The sequence below is a fragment of the Sorex fumeus genome, unplaced genomic scaffold (assembly GCF_029834395.1).
Source record: "Sorex fumeus unplaced genomic scaffold, SorFum_2.1 ptg000036l, whole genome shotgun sequence".
In the NCBI taxonomy this organism is placed as follows: Eukaryota; Metazoa; Chordata; class Mammalia; order Eulipotyphla; family Soricidae; genus Sorex; species Sorex fumeus.
Genome location: NW_026606093.1, coordinates 4,795,339 through 4,818,226, shown reverse-complemented (window position 1 = coordinate 4,818,226; position 22,888 = coordinate 4,795,339). Strand labels below are relative to the sequence as shown.

At 39.7% G+C, this 22,888-nt stretch overlaps 1 protein-coding gene across 5 annotated transcripts in view; it reads left to right on the top strand.

Moving 5' to 3' along the window:
* WNK1 (WNK lysine deficient protein kinase 1) overlaps window positions 1–22,888 on the top strand; it is a 132,309-nt gene that overhangs the window by 87,621 nt on the left and 21,800 nt on the right. For 2 of the 5 annotated variants that reach the window (XM_056117873.1, XM_056117872.1), the window contains exons 9-21: window positions 1,776–3,014; window positions 5,372–5,455; window positions 10,304–10,453; window positions 11,365–11,823; window positions 12,552–12,833; window positions 13,513–13,610; window positions 13,911–14,073; window positions 15,093–15,209; window positions 15,503–15,676; window positions 15,992–16,049; window positions 16,199–16,321; window positions 16,661–18,099; window positions 19,075–19,158. In XM_056117873.1, coding sequence (XP_055973848.1) covers window positions 1,776–3,014; window positions 5,372–5,455; window positions 10,304–10,453; window positions 11,365–11,823; window positions 12,552–12,833; window positions 13,513–13,610; window positions 13,911–14,073; window positions 15,093–15,209; window positions 15,503–15,676; window positions 15,992–16,049; window positions 16,199–16,321; window positions 16,661–18,099; window positions 19,075–19,158 — 4,470 coding nt within the window. The remainder of the gene's footprint in view (window positions 1–1,775; window positions 3,015–5,371; window positions 5,456–10,303; window positions 10,454–11,364; window positions 11,824–12,551; window positions 12,834–13,512; window positions 13,611–13,910; window positions 14,074–15,092; window positions 15,210–15,502; window positions 15,677–15,991; window positions 16,050–16,198; window positions 16,322–16,660; window positions 18,100–19,074; window positions 19,159–22,888) is intronic. The other 3 variants (XM_056117874.1, XM_056117876.1, XM_056117875.1) reach the window with 3 other exon arrangements.

Sequence of the window (22,888 nt, the reverse complement as noted above, 5' to 3'; positions counted from 1 at the left end):
TAAAAATGCAATCAAATTTTTTAATACAGAAGCTTTCATGTATTTTCCCTTATCAATATAAATTTTTGCGTTTCCAGTTTGCGGTGCAAAATTTCTCTATACCAGACATTACCTAAATATGTTTTCTGTAAAGAAATATTAAAGAACCTCAGACGCTCCCTCCACACCCTCCCCCACCACCTGCATTTTTTTTCCGGACTCCAGCCAGTGAAGAATAATTAAAGAGTGAAGGGTAGTTTTAATCCACTAATTATCTAAGGTCTGGAGAGAGAGCTCAACAAGCTGAAGTGCTGCTTTGCATTAGCAGGCTTGGGTTCATTCCCTGACATCACATGGTCCCCCGAGCACTGAGCCAGGAGCACTACTGAGAACTACTGGGTATGTCCCTCAGCCCCCTCCCCCCACCACCAAAATTATCTAAAATAACATGCCAGTAAACTGAATCATAGTGTTCCTTCTTGGAAGTTGTTTTATTTTTTCTTCCTGAGATTGGAAAAAGTGGTCTTTAATGAATATATTAGACACATGTAAATACATCATTCTTTTGTGCCACTTTCTTGTCTATTAAAGAGCTACCTGTTAAAAGTTATATAAACACTTGGGTCCTTGCTGCTGCTTTTCCAGATAGTGAATATATAATTAACAATCTGATTGTTATCCCCCATTTTCTGATTTCTATTTAGAAGAATGATTATGTAGCTTTTAATGTAGTATATGGTTTGGGGGTGCTCCTTAAATATTAAATGGACATTTGGATTCAAAATCAAAACCCTCTTTTATTTGGGAAGAAGTCTCAGCCAAACTATTTTGCCAACTTGAAAAATCTTCCTGTTTGAAAGACTAAAGACTTCATCTCTTCTATTAAGAGTCTATGAAAATGAATTATTATAGCACACTTTTAATAAACTAGGATTCTAAACTTAGACTTAAATGGAGAACTGCTTTTGTGAACGAAAAGTGACACTGAATCAAGTTGGTTGTTGGTCCAGGTTGAGGACCCAAAGGGCTCGGGCACATTCTTTGCTTTCAGGGGCCCCAGGTTTGATCTGCAGCTTTTCATTATTCTGTAGCACTCTGGGAGTGAACCCAAAACAAAAACCAAAAAATGAGGTTGATAATTTATATTATCTTTTCATTTGATGTGAACACGAATTAATCAGTCCTTTACTCGAATATTAAAAAAAATTATTGGGCATTCAGTGATTTGACATCTGTAACATGCTTTGTATAGTAATATTGTGTCTAGATGGGAAAAGGCATTATTGCTGTTAGTATAGTTTTTTATTCATCAGAAATCGCATTTCTGTTCAGAAGCTATACCATTAGTTGATAAAACAGTACTGAGGCTTCTGTTACAGTGGCACATTGTTTAAGAATATGAAAAATAGGAAGACTTTTATGATAAAATTTATTTGACTTAACTGCTTTAATTATATTCTTTTACTCTTTTCCCACTGATGTAATTTGCATTGTCTTGAGACAGTTTTAAAGACAAACAACATACTAAATACAAACGCTAAATTTCTATTTCCTTGAGAAAAGTTATGGAAAAGCAGCTCTTACCTAAAGCAGAGTCTCAAAGAATTTATTAACCCTGGATGTATTTAATGGATTTTTATTATACCCATAATTTCCAAAAGCATTGTTATTTCTTTATTAATTATAAACTTGGTGTAACCATTTCATAGGGTTACACAGAACTACCCAGTTGTGCATGTCTAATGTAATTTCACATATGAATGTATGAATTACTTGTCTTATTCATGTTGATACAGCCTCAGTCCATGGCGCATCCGTGTGGGGGGACCCCAACATACCCAGAATCACAGATATTTTTCCCAACTATTCATGAACGTCCAGTTTCCTTTTCACCACCTCCCACCTGCCCACCGAAGGTGGCCATTTCCCAGCGGCGTAAGAGCACCTCCTACCTGGAAGCCCAAACCCGACACTTCCAACCCCTGCTGAGGACTGTTGGCCAAAATCATCTTCAACCTGGTGGCAACCCAACTAACTGGACACCAGAGGCAGTAGTTATGTTGGGTACTGCAGCCAGTAAAATACCTGGAGAGCCATGTGAGATACAGGTTCAGCCTATGTTTGAACCAACTCAAGTTTACAGTGACTATAGACCTGGACTAGTACTTCCAGAAGAAGCTCACTATTTTATTCCTCAGGAAGCATTGTATCTAGCGGGGGTACATTACCAGGCCAAAATGGCAGAACAGTATGAGGGTATTCCCTACAGCTCACCAGTACTGTCAAGTCCTATGAAACAGACACCTGAACAGAAGCCAGTCCAAGGGGGCCCTACCTCAAGTTCTGTCTTTGAATTTCCATCTCAACAGGCTTTCCTGATAGGACACCTTCAGAATTTAAGATTAGATTCTGGATTGAATTCAGGATCTCCCCTGTCTAGTGTTTCTGCACCTATCAGTACTGATGGTACACGTATGAAATTTCACCCTGTCTTTGTTCCTCATTCTGCACCTGCTGTGTTAACTCATAACAATGAGAGCAGAAGCAATTGTGTTTTTGAGTTTCATGTTCACACACCAAGCTCCTCTTCGGGAGAAGGAGGAGGAGTTTTACCTCAGCGTGTTTACAGAAATCAACAGGTTACTCTGGATTTGAATCAGGAAGAACCATCTCCTCAATCCGTGGGATTACATGGCCGCCTGCAGCCCGTGACTGAAGAACATCATAATTACATTGCCCCAGAATTGACCGTTTCTGTGGTAGAGTCTGTCGGACAGAACTGGCCAATAGGAAGCCCAGAATATTCCAGTGATTCCTCACAAATTACTTCTTCAGACCCCAGTGATTTTCAATCACCTCCCCCTACTGGGGGAGCAGCTGCACCTTTTGGCTCTGACGTCTCATTGCCCTTTATCCGTCTGCCTCAGACAGTGTTACAAGAATCCCCACTTTTCTTCTGTTTCCCCCAAGGAACCACATCTCAGCAGGTCTTATCTGCCTCATTTTCTTCAGGAGGATCTACACTCCATCCACAGGTTATAGGAAAACTTCCACGATTCTTTTAACCTACCCTACAGTATACCACTACATTTAAGTTTTTTAATCTCTCCTTTCCATTAAAGAGAATATTTAATTTTTTAATACAGCTTTCATATTGGGGATTTATAAGCTGTTTGTATTTAAGAACAAAGTATGAGAGAAAGGGCCTAATTTGTTTTTAACGTGCAAATTCTAGGAGAACACAAACCTAAAATTTTAGATACTCATCAGTACCAATTTCTTCCGTATGTTTGTAGCATATTTTCTTGTAGTTGTGAAAATACCAGTGTCTATCATTTGAAGTTGACTCAGCTTTATATATTTACAAATGTTAATGTGAAGTGTTTCTTTCTCTCCAGAAGCAAATGCATCTAGCTGGAAAAATGAAGAGTAATGTTTTTCCTGTTATCAGAAATAGGGCGTACTTTTTTTAATTTGTAAGTCGTGTTAACAATACACAGAATTGGGCCTGGGGACATTGTTAAAAGGGCTGGAGCACAACAGATTTAATTCCTGACATATATGGTTCCTTGAGCATTGCTGAGTGTAGCTCTGGTCACCCCAATACTGCTGAGGCCTAGAATACAGTAGTCCAGCCCACACTGCCAGGTCAAACGCTATTGAGAATGGTCCCCAGGATCCCCGATTCTTTGTGTTGTGTACAAAGAATACATAGAATTTTTGTTGGTTTGAAAAATCTGAAGAGAAAGGAAACATCTTACAAATTAGCCTCAGCAAATAAAATGCCTTTTTAAAATGGCGTCAGTCAAAGAAGACATTATGTAGTCTATCTAAACAAAATTTCAATCCATAAAATTGATTCTAATTTTTAACAATGGATTTAGGATCTAGTGTAAAAGATGGGTTTTTGTTGTTCTTTTAAGAATTTAAGAATTCTTTTAAAAAAATTTGTGGTACATGTGTAAAGATAAGTTGCAAGCTAAAGATTATTAGAAAGTTCAGATCTTATTCTCTCAGCAAATTAAAATTTTGCTGTTTGTATATATGAATATATACCTTGTCTTGGAAAAAAACCAAGTTGTGAATGTACTAGAAATCAAGAAGTGGAGTTACCCTATTCTATATAGCTCTTTGATATATTTTACCAAATATATGAGTGAATGCTATGGAATATCTGTAGGAAACTATGCAGTTACATTTTTAAGATATCAGTTTGAGTTTATAAATACTCCCCTCTTCTGTAAAGCACTTCATGTTCACCCCACTTTCTTCTTGTATTCTTGTCCATATTGGGACATAAACAATCCCAAAAATGGACCTCAAGTATTAGTTACTTCAAGTGCTACTAAAAAGCAAAGAAATCTAGGAATTATTCTGCATGGGCATGGACTGTACTTGTATTTTTGTCACCACTTATTATAAATCCTAATATCCTGCCAGGAATTCTCTGTCAAGCTTTCCAGAGTAAAATTTCAGACTATCAGATAGCTGACAGACATATTACAGAAAGAATAAATACTTTGCATGGTTACGACTTAATAGAATGTGATCTCATATCCAAGTGTGCAGCAGAGAAGTCACCTCTAAACTGAAATTAAACAGCAAAGGTGGTAGCCTTTTTATTTGCATAACTTACCTATTTAAAGTTCTGCATTTGTTTCTCACTTTTTAAGTTTATTATAACTTGGATTTCATGATGATTCGACTCCTCTTAAGTCAGGCTTTTTCAGATTCAATGCTGTCTACACTTTGGGTTGGAAAGTTCTTTGTTGTAGATGGCTGTTCTGTGCCTTGTAGGATGTGGCAGCACCTGGGCCTCTCCTCACTCGATGTCAATAGCAGCCGTATCCCCCACAGAAGAGTCCCAGAGTGTGGGATGGAATTCAAGGCTGTCCAGTCCCTGATAATGGCTGCTGCTTTAGCTATTTGGCAGGTGGTTCTAACAGGTTTTTGTACACATTTGATAATTGCCATGATCCTTCTGAAAGTAGCAAAGGAACCAAGGTGGCATTACTGCATACCTACATTTCTTTAACTGTTCAGATAAAGTTCGTTCGCAGCACTGTTTCCATGTATTTTCACTTAAATGATTTTAAGAGGAATCTTACTGTTTTGACTAGCTAAAATTATACCCTGAGCAAATACACTATAGGTTATATTTTAATTATCTTTGATGTTTATATGGAATTAGATTGTGTTCCATGATACTATCCTTCTCTAACCATTTCTTAGAAAAGATTTCCCAGTGGTCTCTACCGTACATACTTAAATCAAGCTAATGTTTCATTTTGCTCTTAAGCAAACTCTCAGGACAGTAAACATTTATTGCAAAAGCCTAATCACTCACTCTACCATAGAACTTTTCTAATTTGTTTTCATTTCTTTTCTTCAGGCACAGGGGCAGAGTCAAGGTCAGCCATCTTCAAGTAACTTAACAGGGGTTCCATCTTCCCAATCCATACAACATTCTCAGCAGGTGAGAACAACTTATTACTATTTTTCAGTGGTGCCAGAGAAACTATTATTTTTTTTCTTTCAGAGGTTAGATCACTGGTAACAAAGTTGTTTATGATGATTTGTTACATTCCAACACCAGTCCTACCGCCATTGCATGTTCCCACCACCATCATTTCCCTACCCCCTCAAGCCTGCCCCCATAGCCTACCCTGAATAATTTATATTTCTTGCTATAAATAATTCTCTAAAATGATCAAAAAATGTTTCCTTAGAAGAAAGTGTGTGAGGATATTTCTATCTCACCATGGAGCCCTTAACCCGTTGTAAAAGAGATTACTAACATGTTGTTACAGATTAAGCTTTATCCGTTTATATTTTGTTGAGATGAGTTGCTTTCTCTTTTACATCCCATCCAGTGTGGTGTGTTGCTCCTTGTTTATGAGTGATGTAGAGTTTGGAATGTAGTGTGGCCGCAAATTTAGCCATGCGCTCCAGGAATTAAATTTTGAATGGGGTGATAAAGCAGGAGTTAAATTTTTAACTGGTGGTGACTTTGGGTGCGCCTTACAACTCAGCCTAGTGTGAGGTCCGAAACTATCTCTGCCGACTTGCTAGTTTTTTGAAAGGGAAATCAAAAAACATTTTGAATTCTCATTTAACATATATGTTAGGGTTAGGGGAGGACTGTGGTCAGACCCAGAAGTACTTCGGGCATTTTCCTAGCTCTGTGTTTAGGAATCACTCCTGGTACTTGGAACTACATGCAGTTCTGGGGATTGAACCAGTGTCAGCCACATGTAAGGCAAGTACCTTAATCCCCGTACTATCTCTCCATCCTGCTATTAACAATGTACCAGATTAGAGATACATTGAAATTCAGGAAAATCATTCTTACTGATACATGAATTATCTGCCTTTGTAGATCATTGCACATGGAATTTAACGGTCCTCCCGTTGTTCATCGATTTGCTCGAAGCGGCCCAATAACGTCTCCATCGTGAGACTTGTTGTTACTGTGTTTGGCATATCGAAATTCGTCACGGGGAGCTTGCCAGGCTCGGCCGTGTGGGCGAGATACTCTCGGTAGCTTGCCGGGCTCTCCGAGAGGGGCGGAGGAATCAAACTCGGGTCAGCCATGTTGGCCGCTTATAAGGCAAACGCCCTACCGCTGTGCTATCGCTCTAGCCCATATAATTTAACAGTTACGCTAAATTAGCAAAGAACATCAGTTTTATTTCTGTAGCACAGTAGCACTATCCTTCCATTGTTCATCGGCACCAGTAATGTCTCACAACAAATTGTGAGACCTGTTGATACTGTTTTTGGCATATCAAATACGTCACAGGGAGCTTTCCAGGCTTTGCCATGCGGGCGAGATCCTCTCGGTAGCTTGCCGGGCTCTCTGAGAGCGGCGGAGGGATTGAACTCGGATCGGCTATGTCAGACACATGCAAGGCAAATGCCCTACCCGCTGTGCTATTGCCCCAGCCCAGTTTTATTTCTACTTTGTTTAAAACTTGCATTTTTATAAATTTTTTACCACTAATATTAGGTTTGTTTCAATGGGTTTTTTATTATTATTTCTGGTCTTTTTAATTAATATAGGAGATGGAGTTCTCCAATTGTATGCTAAGAAACACAGAATAAAGCCTATAAACAACTGCCTCAGGACTTTGTGTGTGTGTGTGTGTGTGTGTGTGTGTGTGTGTGTGTGTGTGTGTGTGTGTGTAATTTTTAATTGGGCTCTGCACTCAGGAATTACGCCTGGCAGTGCTTGTTTGGGGGACCAGATGGGATGCTGGGACTCAAACCTGGGTCAGCCACATGTAGGGCAGTGCCCTACCTGCTTTACCATTGCTCTGGTCCCATATATCAGTTTTTTGAAGAAAACATTTTTTGAGTCACTATTTTTGGGTCCACTCCCCACTTTTCATGTTGTAGGTAGGGTGGCATGTAATACAAAGAATAGAAGACAGGGTCTTACACACAAAACTTTTTGTTTTTCTTCAAAAGATTTACTCCCAGTCTAGTATGTGGATCATGTAGTCATTTGATAATAGTTTAGTAAAAGTAAGTAAGTAAGTAAGTAAAGGCCCTCCCGTTGATCATCGGTTTGCTCGAGCGGGCCCAGTAACGTCTCCATTGGAGACTTTGTTGTTACTGTGTCTGGCATATCGAATATGTCACGGGGAGCTTGCCAGGCTCTGCCATGCAGGCGAGATCCTCTTGGTAGCTTGCCGGGCTCTCCGAGAGGGGCGGAGGAATCGAACTCGGGTCGGCCATGTTGGCTGCGTGCAAGGCAAACGCCCTACCGCTGTGCTATCGCTCCAGCCCCTAATAGTTTTATTAGTGATTCTTATTTAGTTTTTGTTGTTGTTATTGTTTTCAGTTTTATGACCAGTATCTTACTGAAAGCTTGGAATTAGTATATTCTTTTTCTTGCTCTTCCCTTTTTTCTAGTTAGGTATCTGAATCCAAATATTATTATAGGTAAGTTCACGTAGTCACATTTTTGCTACATAACAAGTTCAGTATTCTATTCATAATTCCTTGTAAGAATACATATTAAAAGTAATGTAAAGCTGGCTTAAGTCGGAAGCACTATTCTGTGTCTCCTGATAATGCTTATCTTGAATGTAGATAAATTTAAAAAATCTGAACATAGTTTTGCCTGTGCCGTTTTTCTTTTCCAAGTTCCATATCTTATATTTGGGCATTATATATGTAATTTACACCCTCAGGTTAGCTTCTGAGCCATCCCCCATCCCCTGATGTTCGAATTTACAGATCACAAGAAGATTTAGCTACTGGAGTTCCATATGCACTTTAGCACTGTCGCACTGTCCTCCCATTGTTCATCGATTTGCTCAAGCGGGCACCAGTAATGTCTCTATTGTGAGACTTGTTACTGTGTTTGGCATATCGAATACTCCACGGGGAGCTTGCCAGGCTCTGCTGGGCGGGCGGGATACTCTCGGGAGCTTGCCGGGCTTTTCGAGAGAGATGGAATCAGCCATGTGCAAGGCAAACGCCCTCCCCGCTTGTGCTATTACTCCAGCCCTGCACAAGAATCGGAGTTCCATATATTTTTAAAAAAAAAATGTAAAATTTCTATGCTGTATAAGTATGCTTTATTTTCAGACGCAATTTTGTTTTACGTGCCATAAAGTTCCAAACTCAGCTTTAAAAAATTTTATCTCCAGAAGTGCACTGCTGCTAAAGTTTTATTTCCCATGAAACATTTCTGAAGTATATTGAATGAGGAATCCTTTTTTCATGCTTTTATCAAGATTGACTGCTAGTAGCCTGGCATATCTTAATGAGATCCCTAAAATAGCCTCCTCCTCGAAAACTTAGTAATTATCAGAAGCCAGTACATGAGCTATCTTTCTTTAAATTGAGTTACCATAGTTCATATTAGTATTAAAGTCACTATTGTATAGTTACAAAGTACTATGCCAGTCCCTGCACCAGTATTTTAAGATCGCTCCATTATGAGAAATAAATAGAAATTTTTTTAAAAAATCCATAATGGTGCTATGCAAAATGTCTACTAGTAGTTACCTCTGGAGAAAGGGAGATAGTGATACTTTTATTTAACTTTGTAATCTGATGGTTAAAATTTTTACCAACAAATGTTTGTATATTTTAAAAAATTGGGAACTGGAGAGATAGTATGAGGGACGAGGCTCATGCCTTTGTATTAAACTAATCCTGATTTAAACGTGGCACCCTGAGTGACCCTGGAGGCCTCCAGGCACTGCCAAGTGTGGCCCAGATAATTCCTGCCACTACAGCACCTGGTCAGTCTTCGGTTCTCTAGTAGAGTTGCCAAACCTTTTAGTCAAGCGTCATCAGTAGATATCCCTAGGCATCCTGAGCACCGCTTGGGAAACCGCCCTTGCTCCCACTCCCCCCAACAAAGAAAAGGGAAAAAAGAAACAAAATTTAAAATAAGCTGTAATTACTAGAATCTTGAAAAAGTTTACATTTTTGTTGGGCAAAACAGGGCCATTAATTTCATAAGGGCCTAGGTTTGTTTTGCTTAATTCATTACAAAATTTAATGTATCATAATGCTAAGTTTACTAAGGTGTATTGTCACTAGAGCACCTTGTAAGTGCTAATTCCCCTTTTCACCCTTCATTGCATTTAATGTTAATGTCTTCCTTTAAAAAGAAGAAACCTTACTTTTGCAGTAAAATGGATAAAGAGTAAAGTTACAATCTCTAATTGCTTTTCTGTTTTATTACTGCATTGAGAGCTATTTTTTTCAAGCATATTGTTATACGGTTGATAAAATCGCTTAACATATTGACACCCCTGCAGCAGTTTGCATTAGTTAAGCCACATTCAAGCCATTCAAGTATGGTGATCAACCAGTAGTTGCTGCCAGCATTAATATGTTAAAAGAAATTACAGGAGACCAGATTCATTTTTTATAGGAGATAAAGTGGGAGTCCATACTAAGAACAGGTAAAAAGGAGAAAGGATGTATTTTGATGCAGTATTCAGAGAACCAGTAGAGACTTAGGTTTTGAGACATTGGTTAATTGTTCTTGGTGTTACAATCAAGGATAAAAATACTCCAGGGACGGACTGGAGAGATAGTTCAGCGACCAACCTGAGTTTTATCCCTGGCACTGCTATGGTTCCCTGAGCACTTCTGGATGTGGCCAAAAAAACTGAAAGAAGTAACCCCAGAGAAAAGGAGTGTATAGGGGAACTGATGGGTTTGTTCACATGTTGATTATTAAAATTGCGATCATTTACTATATGCTGAAGAGTTTGGCAAACATACCTTTCTTAGAAATACGCTGTTAAAATGACATGAAATAAAAAACTGAGTAATTATATTTTATTCTCAGCAGCAGGGAATACAACAGACAGCCCCTCCTCAACAGACGGTGCAGTATTCACTTCCACAGACGTCAGCTTCCAGTGAGGCCACTACTGCACAGCCAGTGAGTCAGCCTCAAACTCCACAGGTTATGACTCAAGTATCAGTGGGAAAACAGGTAAACGCTCCATGTCTAATAGGATGCTAAAAAGGATGTCCGTATAACTTTCATTTTTCTGTCCTTCTAGTGGTAAAATACTGAAATTGATTAGTTTCCCAACAAAATAAAATTAAAGTATGCCTTAGCTATGTAAGTAGGTGTATAGCAGCAGCAATTCGGTAGTATTAAACCTTTCAGTTTGTTAGTCTAAGACTCTTTAATGGGGGAAGAGGGCAGAGAGATAGAACAGAGGATTGGATTTTTGCCTTGCATGCAGCTGACCGAGGTTTGAGCCCTGCTACAGCCAATTGTACGTCCTGAGCCCCTCCACGTGTGGCCGATAAACTCCACAGTTAATACTGAGTTCTGACACAAATGAATTGTAAGCTGTAACTCATTTTCACAAATGTTAAGATAATCAGAATCTTTGACTCAGTAAAGTATAATAATTATACCTGTTGTTATAGACCTATGTTGGACCTGAGAATTAGAGAAATGAAAAGAATGAAATCTAGATCTGTGGTAAAGAAATTCATATACATTTTAGTAACTGCTATAATGGCACACATAGATTTAGTAACAACAAACATGCCATTGGATAATGATCTGTAAAATGTATCTCAAAAAGGCCGTTTAAAACCAACAAAAAAATCCTTTGCCCATGAAGGGTCTTCTTTCTTTGATAAACAGAGGTGAATTTGCAAAATTGTGTACTGTAAAAGATTTGGAATAGGAGCTAATCTATCAACGTGTTTGTTTTCTGCTCTCCTTTCCCTTTTCATATATGGCACCTAAACTTACACTAAAATGTATGCAAGTTGTTATTGTTGTTTTTTCCTTCTTTCAGGCTAACAAATCTTGCTTTTGGCAGCCTTGCTCTTATTGCTTTTCTATTTTTTTAAAGTCTGTTTTTTTTTTTACCTTCCCAGCTTCCAGTTTCCCAGCCAGTACCAACTATCCAAGGCGAACCTCAGATCCCAGTTGCAACACAGCCCTCAGTTGTTCCAGTCCACTCTGGTGCTCATTTCCTCCCTATGGGACAGCCACTCCCTACGCCAATACTCCCTCAGTACCCTGTCTCTCAGATTCCCATTTCAGCTCCTCATGCGTCTGCAGCTCAGACAGGTTTCTCATCCTTGCCCATCACAATTGCAGCTGGCATTAATCAGCCTCTGCTCACCTTGGCTTCGTCTGCTACAGTAGCTGCAATCCCAGGGGGAACAACTATGGTTCATAGTCAGCATCCAACCCTTCTGCAGCCTGTGACCCAGCTACCAAGTCAGGTTCACCCACAGCTTCTGCAACCAGCAGTTCAGTCCATGGGAATACCAGCTAACCTTGGACAAGCTGCTGAGGTTCCACTTCCCTCTGGAGATGTACTTTACCAGGTATTGTGTTGGCTGGCAAAAGAGGAGGGCACCACCAGAGCACAATTCTAATAGCCAGGAGGGTTTAAAACCTGTCAGAATTTGAGGATAACTAGCAGCAAATAACAAAAGATGCTGATCTCAACTGGAGAAGTTCAAACAGTAAAGTTCTGAAATAGGAATCCGATGATTCATTTTCATTTTCTCAAAATATCTCTGTGAGAAAGTAGTTTTCTCAGTATACAGTAAAAGCAGATTGAATGCTAAGTACTATAATATTAAAGGATATAAGACTACTTATAGGTAGAATAGAGTAGCAAACATGGTTGTCATCAATAAAAATACTAAATAATAAAATAAAAATAATCAATAAAAAAACTTCAGGGCTTGCATTTATAAAGTTAGCATCTTACACTACGGTTTGAATGAACAAAACTTTGAATGGTCTAGTCTCCTGCTTAAGAATAGCTAGAACGTGTTTTCCTAGAACTATTTAAATTTTATTTAATCCTCCTATTTAAATAATCTCAGTGAAGAGATATGGAGACGATCATTTAAATTTTAGAGTTCTATTTCCGAAACCTGTTTGCTATTCCAAGAGTCATTTTGAAATTACTTTTAGAGTATCCAAAAGAGATGGATTACTATTCTTCTCTGCCATGCACTTTATTTTTTCTTTTCGTGTCTAACTGTTTTGCTAATTTGATGACCCAACCTGCACTAACTCGCCTTCCTCGTTTCTGTCACAGGGCTTCCCACCTCGACTGCCATCACAATACCCAGGAGATTCAAATATTGCTCCCTCTTCCAGCGTGGCTTCTGTTTGCAACCCTTCTACAGTTCTATCCCCTCCCATGCCTACAGAAGCTTTGGCTGCACCAGGTTACTTTCCTACAGTGGTGCAGCCATTTGTGGAATCAAACCTTTTGGTTCCGGTGGGCAGTATAGGAGGACAGGTTCAAGTATCCCAACCAGCAGTGAGTTTAGCACAACAAGCCCCCACAGCATCCTCCCAGCAAGCAGCTCTGGAGGTAACTGGAATTGTTGCATGTTTATGTATGGAAAAATAGTTCTAATGGGATTAAAATGACACAGGGGAGCAAAAACAGATGCCCCTGGTTTCAGGCTCACGTGTAGACTATTTCAAAACTAACTTCTGAATGACTTTTTCTTACAGCAGAATGAAATGCCAATGTGGGGGCCTTGTTGCCACTGGCTGTTCTGTTGGGAAGTGAGTGTGTCTTGAAAAGAATAACCTGATTAGCACTTCACTTCTCTAGCTAGTTCTTTAGCCATTATTCTTGTCCTTTCACGAGTTCTTGCCATTGGCAGTCGTAAGAGTGTCTTACTTGCTGTGCTCCTGGTGTGACCATTTTTGCCCTCCTAGGAGAAACATCTGAGCCATTGCACTTTGCTCTGCCTGCCCTCTTGCACATTTCTGGTAAGACGCTGGCTGCATGGCAAGTTGTAGTTTCTCACTGCCTGGCAGCTCTGTTGGCTGATACCACACCATGCAGTCTCTACCAGAGACTAGCTTTAGAAGTTTTTAAGGCCACTATATCTGGATGCTGATTATTGATAATTATTAGTAAATTTAGTGCTTCTAGGACTTGGGAGGGGTGAAGAAAAGAGAGTAGCATATTGGGGATGGTGAATGAAGAAATGAAAATGTCCTGTTGCCAAGACTGAGATTTTTCCTTTTATTCACAGAGTGCTCAGGGAGTCTCTCAGGTTGTTTCTTCAGAGCCAGTTCCAATAGCACAGCCACAACCCGCTCAGCCTACCACATTGGCCTCTTCTATAGACAGGTATGTAAAAGTAAAATTCTCTTCCTTGACTAGTAGGCAGAGTGGCATGAAACTCCAAAATGCAGTGGCCCGAGAGTTAGTACAGTGATTAGGATGCATGCTGTGCATGTGTCCAACCCTGATTTGTTTTCCAACATTCCACATGGTTCGCCCTAGCACTATCCGGATTGGCCCCTGAGCACAGAGACAGATGTAAACCTTGGGTACCACACCATCAGGTACCACCCAGATCCCAAAAAGAAATACCAAAATGTCAGCTATTTAAATCTCATCACATAAACTGAACTTTTCTTTTTAAAGTGCACATTCAGATGTTGCTTCTGGTATGAGTGATGGCAATGAGAATGTCCCATCATCCAGTGGACGACATGAGGGGAGAACTACTAAACGGCATTATCGGAAATCCGTAAGAAGTCGCTCTCGACATGAAAAGACTTCACGTCCAAAACTAAGAATTTTGAATGTGAGTATTGTTAATTTGTGGGTTTTATATAATTAATTGGTACTTAAATATTCCTTAAATCACTGTCACTGTCCTCCCATTATTCATCAATTTGCTCGAGCGACTCAGTAGCGTCTCCATTGTGAGACTTATTGTTACTGCATTTGGCATATTGAATACGTCACGGAAAGCTTGCCAAGCTTTGCCGTGCGAGCGAGATACTCTCAGTAACTTGCCGGGCTCTCCGAGAGAGGCAGAGGAATTCCTTAAATATATTGATGAAAATATTAATGTCCCAATCACACAAATGGAACAAAATTTAAAAAATTTAAAAGGGCCAGAGATAGTACAGTTAGGGCATTTGTAAGGCATATAGTAGGGCATTTGCTTTCACATGGCTGATTTGTTTCAATCCTCAGCGTCCCATATTGACCCCTCTGAGCACCACCAGAAGTAATTCTCTTGGGCACAGAGCCAGAAGTAACCCTGAGCGTCGCCAGGCATGGCCCCAAAAAACAACCAATTACCTGTATTTCTGTGATAAGGCATTATTTTTACATTTCTTCTACACTCTTAGTGGAGGGATCAATAAGTGACTCAAGGGGGCTGCAGTATTAGCACAGTGGGTAGGGCGCTTGCCTTGCATGTGGCCAACCCAGGTTCAATTCCCAGCATTCCATATGGTCCCCCAAGCACCACCAGGAGTAAACCCCATGCAACGCTGGGTGTGACCCAAACGGAAAAAAAAAACAGTGACTTCGAAAGCCATTTTTTGTAGGAATGGCACTGGTACTATTGGGGATCAAATCCTACACCCCAGATCTGAGAAGCAGTTGCTCTACCACCAAGCTACATTTCTGGCCCCAGCCAGTCATCCTCTTTAGCTTTTCTTGTTACCAAGAGACAAAGCCCCAGTTCTCTAAGGAATAGTGATAATATTAGACCCAAGTTCAAGTGATAACCTTCAATATAGTCTCAAATTTAGTAAAAGTTTATTATTGCTGCCAAGATCTTAATAATCTTTTCTTTTTTCTTTATAGGTTTCAAATAAAGGAGACCGTGTAGTAGAATGTCAATTAGAGACTCATAATCGAAAAATGGTTACATTCAAATTTGATTTAGATGGTGACAACCCAGAGGAGATAGCAACAATTATGGTACGTTTTTCTTGAGTTCAGATGTTGCCTTCGTATGTGATCTTAACATTCAGTGCTCTAAGCAAATAAATATTTTGTTATGTTTGATACATTTTCTTTTTAATTGGACTTACATCTAATTTAAGATTTAGAGATGTTTTCATCAGGGACGGCCTAATTAGGCACTGAAGCTTTCATGTCTTACATGTTAATATAAATATTGTAGGTAATATAGAGATAGGGCGGAAGTCATAAAGGGAGTAATTGAATGTCTTAAAACTTGAGAAACACTTATAATATACTATTTTTTATAGGTGAACAATGACTTTATTCTAGCAATAGAGAGAGAGTCATTTGTGGACCAAGTGCGAGAAATTATTGAAAAAGCTGATGAAATGCTCAGTGAGGATGTCAGTGTGGAACCAGAGGGTGACCAGGGGTTGGAAAGTCTACAGGGAAAGGATGACTATGCCTTTTCAGGTTCTCAAGTAAGTTTAGCTTTTTCACATTGAGGTTTTATTTAAATTTTACAATGCTAAGTTTACCATACAGAATGTCTTATGATAATTATTTATATTATCTTTGTATGTGGCGGTTTGTTCTGCCTGATTTTATATTGAAATTACGAGTAAGTTTAGCTTTTTCACATTGAGGTTTTATTTAAATTTTACAATGCTAAGTTTACCATACAGAATATCTTATGATAATTATTTATATTATCTTTGTATGTGGCGGTTTGTTCTGCTGGATTTTATATTGAAATTGCTTTTGAAAGTAAGTTGAATCACTTTTGTTTGTTGTAGAAATTGGAAGGAGAGTTCAAACAACCAATACCTGCATCTTCCCCGCCACAGCAAATAGGTGAACTTCTTTTCTTTCCTTGCGTGCATTCATCTTTGGCCTGCGAAGTTGTGTGCTAATAATGAAGTCTTGAAGCTCCATGTTGGCAGCTTGTGTGTGTTTTTGTATTTGTATTAGTGCAATGAAGTGGGGCTTTTCTGTTTTACCAGGCATTCCTACCAGCTCTTTAACTCAAGTTGTTCATTCTGCTGGAAGACGATTTATAGTGAGTCCTGTGCCTGAAAGTCGATTACGAGAATCAAAAATTTTTAGCAGTGAAGTATCAGATACAGGTAAGGATTTGTTTCTGCCGCCTACTGTCGTAACTCCTGCTGCAGCTCTGTGAATTGGAAACTTGTCATCAGGCCGTAGTTCAAATAATGACATAACTCAAGAAGAGTGGAAAACTGGATTGTATTAAAAAGTCACTTCATGGTTTTATTCTTCAGTTATTCACACAAGTTGACAGATTTGGATCAAACTACTGTTTGATTATGCTAATTGAGAGGCAGTCATTTTTGGGGGCGAGTTTTTAAGTTTTTGGGTAATCCAAAAATGGAAGGTTAAAGTTGTCATTTGAATTTCCCTTCTTACATGATCTGATTCTGAATTTTTTTTGTTTGCCTTTGCAGTTGCTGTCTCTACTACGGCTCAGGGTGCTGGAATGAACCTCTCTCACTCTGCTTCATCCCTGAGTTTACAGCAGGCCTTTTCAGAACTTAAACATGCCCAAGTAACTGAAGGGCCCAGTACAGCACCTCCCAATTTTAGTCACACGGGACCAACTTTCCCAGTAGTAACGCCTCCTTCCATGAGTAACGTTTCTGGAGTCGCAGTCCCAGCAGTAGCCATACCTTCAGTACCAGTCCCTCTTAGTGATGTCTCTCCATCAGTAATTCAGTCTGAGGGTACAGTGCCCACTGAAAAAGGGATTGCTGGGGTTGTCCCTGGCACAAGTATAGTAACTTCAAGTGGTCCCCCTATACCACCTGCATCTGAATCACCAGTACTTTCCAGTGTGGTTTCAAGCACCACAGTACCTACAGTTGTGTCTGTATTGACAACGTGTCAGTCAGTTCAGGCTCCCATATCTGGAAGCATTGTTTCCAGTATAGGAAATTTCTCTATTCCAGTTTCCTCACCTTCAGCCTCTGTGGTGGGCATTGCTGCCACCCCAGGTGCTAAGCCTCCACCTGTATTATCTCAGCAGACAACAGGCAGCACTACTGGGGTAGCCACACTGACATCAGTTTCTACCACTACTCCGTTCCCAGGTGTGGTTTCACAGCCATCCTTTCACCTTAGTAGCAGCACCTCCGCTCCTACTCTGGCTGAAACGGTGGTGGTTAGTGCACACTCACTAGATAAGACATCTCATAGCAGTGCAACTGGATTGGCTTTACCCCTTTCTGCATCATCTTCCTCTTCCTCCACTGGAACAGGAGTATCTAGTTCTGTTTCTCAGCCTGGTGGGTTGCACCCTTTGGTTGTCCCGTCAGCAGTATCTTCTACTCCTGTCCTTGCCCAAGCAGCACCTACTTCTACACCTTTATTACCCCAGGTCCCTAGTATCCCACCCTTGGTACAACCGATTGCCAATGTGCCTGCTGTACAGCAGACACTCATTCATAGTCAGCCACAGCCAGCTTTGCTGCCCAACCAACCTCACACTCACTGTCCTGAAATAGATGCTGATACACAACCTAAAGCTCCTGGTATCGATGACATAAAGACTCTAGAGGAAAAGCTACGATCTCTCTTTAGTGAACACAGTTCATCTGGAGCTCAACATGCCTCTGTGTCTCTGGAGACGTCACTGGTGGTAGAGACCGCAGTCCCACCAGGCATACCAACAACTGCTGTTGCACCAAGCAAACTCATGACTTCCACTACAAGTACTTGTTTACCACCTACCAGTTTGCAAGTAGGAACACCTGGTTTGTCGGTTATACCAGCGGTCACACCTGGACAAGTTTCTACGCCAGTCAGCTACATTTCAGCCTCAGTCAGCACTGCAGCAGGAGTGAAACCTGGAACTGCACCATCAAAGCCACCTTTAACTAAGACTCCGGTAAGATTCTTGCTTTGAAATAATTTGACAAATATGATCACTCTTTTCTCTCAGCTTTCAAATTCACTGTATCACTGTCATCCCGTTGTTCGTTGATTTGCTCGAGCGGGCACCAGTAACATCTCCATTCGTCCTAGCCCTGAGATTTTAGCAGCCTCTCTTTACTCGCCCTTCCCAACGGTGCCGCATCGAAGGCTCTTTTAGGGTCAAGGGAATGAGACCCATTATTGTTACTGTTTTTGGCATATCAAAACACCACGGGGAGCTTGCCAGGCTCTGCCATGTGGACAGGATACTCTCGGTAGCTTGCCGAGAGGGAGAACCAGCCATCAAATTAGCCTTATAAATTAGAAACGTTATATAGATGCTTACCTTATAGTAGCTATGTTACATTGATTGAAGGTTAGTTTAGGATCTATGTAGATTATGCATAAAGATCTATGGGATTTTTTTTTAATTTGGCCGGATTTTTGACTAATTATGCTGTATAATTTTCAAATTATATAATTATTTTTAATCTATTACTAGTTTACCTATATAATAATCAAGTAAACTACTAGTATTTCTTCCTAATTATTACACGCTGAAGAAATATGGTTCCCAAAAGGGAGCTAAATCCTTTTGCTGGAAAATTTTTCTGGAAAATTATATAGTGATAACAGTTAATACTGCACCATATAACTGACTCAGGACTATCTTGGACTGGGCTTATCAACTTATCCATATCACCTTGTTCTCTTCATTTTTCTTAGGGATAACTTTTTACTGAATTTTACTCTTTTATTTTATGCAATATTAACCCTATAGTAATACTTGCTTTAATTTCCCTTTAAGACAGACTTTAGAATGTAGCCCAGACACCTTCATTAGATATTTGTCTTAAACTTATGCATTCAGATGGGTTGATTTCTTCTTAGGTTTGCAGTATTTATTCTTAGTGTTTCATGGACTTGAATTTCCCTTCATTGTCCATAGGTGCTGCCTGTAGGTCCTGAGCCTTCAGCTGGTGCCCCACCCAGCGAGCAGCTGCCACCTTTTCCAGGACCTTCACTAACTCAGGTGCCTTAAGCTTCGGCAGATTTCTACTCATGCCCTATCTTCTTTGACAAAACTTATTTAAATTCTTCATTGCATGATATTGACTTCTTTCTCTTAGTTTTGACTTAATAATCACCCTCTCTTATAACAATGTAACAAGTGTCCCTGATTTTACTTAAGAAGCTTTATTTCTTTTGTTTGTGATACTGCTTTAAGTCCTCTCAAAAATGTTTCGTATTAATATTTTTTTCATGCCCCATGAAGGAAGAAAATAATGAAGTTGACACTTGCCACACAACTGTAGCTCTTTAGGTTTTTGTTGTTTTGTTTGAGGGCTCCAGCCAGCAGTACGTAGGGCTTACTCCTGGTGGGTGTCAGGGGACCATATAGGGTGCTGGGTGTTTAGCCCAAATTGCCTGCATGCAAAACGAGCGCCCTACCTGCTGTACTATCCTTCTGGCACTAACTCTTTGGTTTTCAGCACTTGTAGAATAGTGAACTTTTAGAGTGAAGAAAACAGGAAACTTGAATTTTACACTTTTGTAGGTTCTAAGTCATTATGTAAATAAAACTTTTTATTAAAATTAGCTGAAAGCATTTTAGGAAAGGGTACAACACTGTTAATTAGCATGGCCTTACTCTGTGAAATCAGTGCAACCATTTTTTTCTCTTGAAAACTTGACATTTCTTTTATGACCACATTATGAAGTATTTTTTGCTTATAGGTGGGCATAGTATAAGATTATGACTTATGAAATATATATGCCTTTAGATGCAATACCTCTCAGCCTAGCTAACATAGGCTAGGTTATTTAATTATTTTAATTAATAACCTGTGTTATAATAATACAGTAGGTAAGACACTTGTAATTATTAAAACATAGGTTATTACCAACGATATGAATGTGAAATTTCTGTCTCATACTAAGTTCAGTACATTTGATGAAGTATGGTAGAATTACCTGCAATATTAAAGTTATTTGTCTTTCCTACCATATCCCACCTTCACAACACAATTGAATTCCCAATACAAAAGTACTTGTTACAAATCTATTTTAACTGAAAAAATTTTCAATGTGAGACAAGATAGTAAATGTGAAAATTAAGTTAGAAATTTGTTTTAGAATCATACAGAAAGAAAACATGGTAAATTGCTTACTTCAGAGATTTGAACTATCCCTGCATTTTTAATCTCAAGTGTATAGGACACCATTTACAGAACTTGACTTAATAATGACTCCAAAAGAGAACCCTCTTGATCAGCTGCCAGTTTGGTTTGGTTTTGGTCCACATTTGGTGTTGGTCAGGGCTTATTCCTGGTTCTATTACTACTGCCAGAGAGCCAATCCAGGTAGACTGTGTGCAAGGCCTTACCTACTGTATTAGTTCTCCAACTCAATTCTTTTACAAATTGCTTTGTGAAAATCTGTGAATTAGGAGATTTAAACTTACTTTCTCACTAAAAACATGTATTTGAGATAAAGAGAATTCAAAAGTGTGGTTACAATAAGATCTCTTCCAGGGGACTGAAGTGATGATAGTACAGTGGGTTGGGCGCTTGCCTTGAACGTGGTTGACCCAGGTTCCATCCCTGGCATCCCATATGGTCCCCTAAGTCCCATCAGGAATGATCCCTAAACACAGAGCGAGGACTAAGTCTTGAGCACCAGTAGGTGTCACTCCCCTACCTGCTTAGAAAAAAGGAAAAAAAAGATACTTCACAAGGTGAGGGATAAGTGGCAAGTACACAGAACAGAACAGAGGTAAATGAATGCTGTGGTAGATAAAAGCCAAAGTAGATCACTGGAATCAGGACTATAATGAATGGTAAAAGGTATGGTAACTAGTAATAAGGACTGATTAAGAAGATAGACTACTCATACCTGCAGTTCCTCCTTGCTGTCATCTATAGGGCATAAGAAGTGTAGATTGAGGCCAGAAAGATAATTCAAAGGGCTCGTATGGATGCTTTGCATGTGAGAGGCACGGATACAAACCCCTACACCCTGAACACCAGGAATAGTTCCTGAACACTGCCACCTATGCCCTGAAAAAAAAGTAATCAAAAGGTATAAATTGTTGGGACTATCCTTTTGTATCTTAGTGTTAACAGCATATTTGATGCCATATTTTATTTATAGAAATCATATTTTATAAAAATGTATAGTAAAGTAAGTAAAGGCCCTCCCGTTGATCATCGGTTTGCTCGAGTGGGCCCAGTAACGTCTCCATTGGAGACTTTGTTGTTACTGTGTCTGGCATATTGAATATGTCACGGGGAGCTTGCCAGGCTCTGCCGTGCGGGCGAGATCCTCTCGGTAGCTTGCCGGGCTCTCCGAGAGGGGTGGAGGAATCGAACTCGGGTCGGCCATGTTGGCTGCGTGCAAGGCAAACGCCCTACCCGCTGTGCTCCCCATGACATATTTGATATGCCAAACACAGTAACAACAAAGTCTCCAATGGAGACGTTACTGGGCCCGCTCGAGCAAATAAGAATGTATAAAAGACGAAAAAGAAAATAGGTAACATAGTGTGATATATAATTAATTTATCAATATATAAGTATTGGTGGGGGGTGGGGAGTACTCTAAAGACCCTGGAGCTCCCCCGAGCAACCAGGCCAGTGGCAGTTCAGTGCAAGGCTTCAAAGAGCATACGTAAGATTTAATCAGGGTGCAGGCATGCTTCTTAACCCCTGAATCTGGATCTCTCTGGTCTAGAATCTATTTATATATATATACACACACACACACACACACACACACACACACACACACACACACACCCTTTTTTTTTTCTTTTTGGGTTGTACCCAGCAATACTCAGGTAATTTATTCCTGGCTTTGAATTCACCAGGAATTACTCCTAGTGGTGTTCAGGGGACCATATGGGATGCCAGGGATTGAACTCGGGTTGCCAGTGTGCAGGGCAAGCGCTATACTGTCGCTCTGGCTCCAACCCAGGATATAGATAGATAGATAGATAGATAGATAGATAGATAGATAGATAGATGTAGATAAAATAAATATAGTGGCATATAAAAAGATATATAGAGATATATAAAATATATCTCTATATATTTTTTTATTGAATCACCGTGAGATAGTTACAAGCTTTCATGTTTGGGTTACAATCACACAGTGATCAAACACCCACCCCTCCACCAGTGCACATTCCCCACCACCAATATCTCTGGCATACCCCCCTTTCCCACCTTCCTCCTGCCTCCATGGCAGACAGTACTCCCCATAATCTCTCTACTTCTGGGCATTATGGTTTGCAGTGCAGATACTGAGAGCAAGATATATTTTTAAAGAGAAATCAAATAGATAACTTTTCTATCACTGTATATAATATAAATAGAAGGCAAAAAGAAAAAAATTTTAAAACTAAAAGCATTGATGTAATTGAATTTCATTAAGGTTTGAAATATTGACAAATTTTTGAAACAGGTAACTCAAGTAGTTTGTCTAAGTTGAAAATTTTGTATACTGAGGGGCTGAAGCATCAGCCAGCCCCTCAACATACGAATTGTAAAAATTACTTGATCTTCACATACCATGTGGTCCCCCACCCCTCCCCACCACCACCACCAGGAGTAATTAGTTCCTGAGAGCAGAACCAGGAGTAACAAATGTTATATTGTATAAAACTAAAGCATAAAACTATGTCCTCTATAAATTATTTATACATATATAAATTATATATACATGTGTGTGCGTGTGCATACGACAACTATGAATATGCTGGA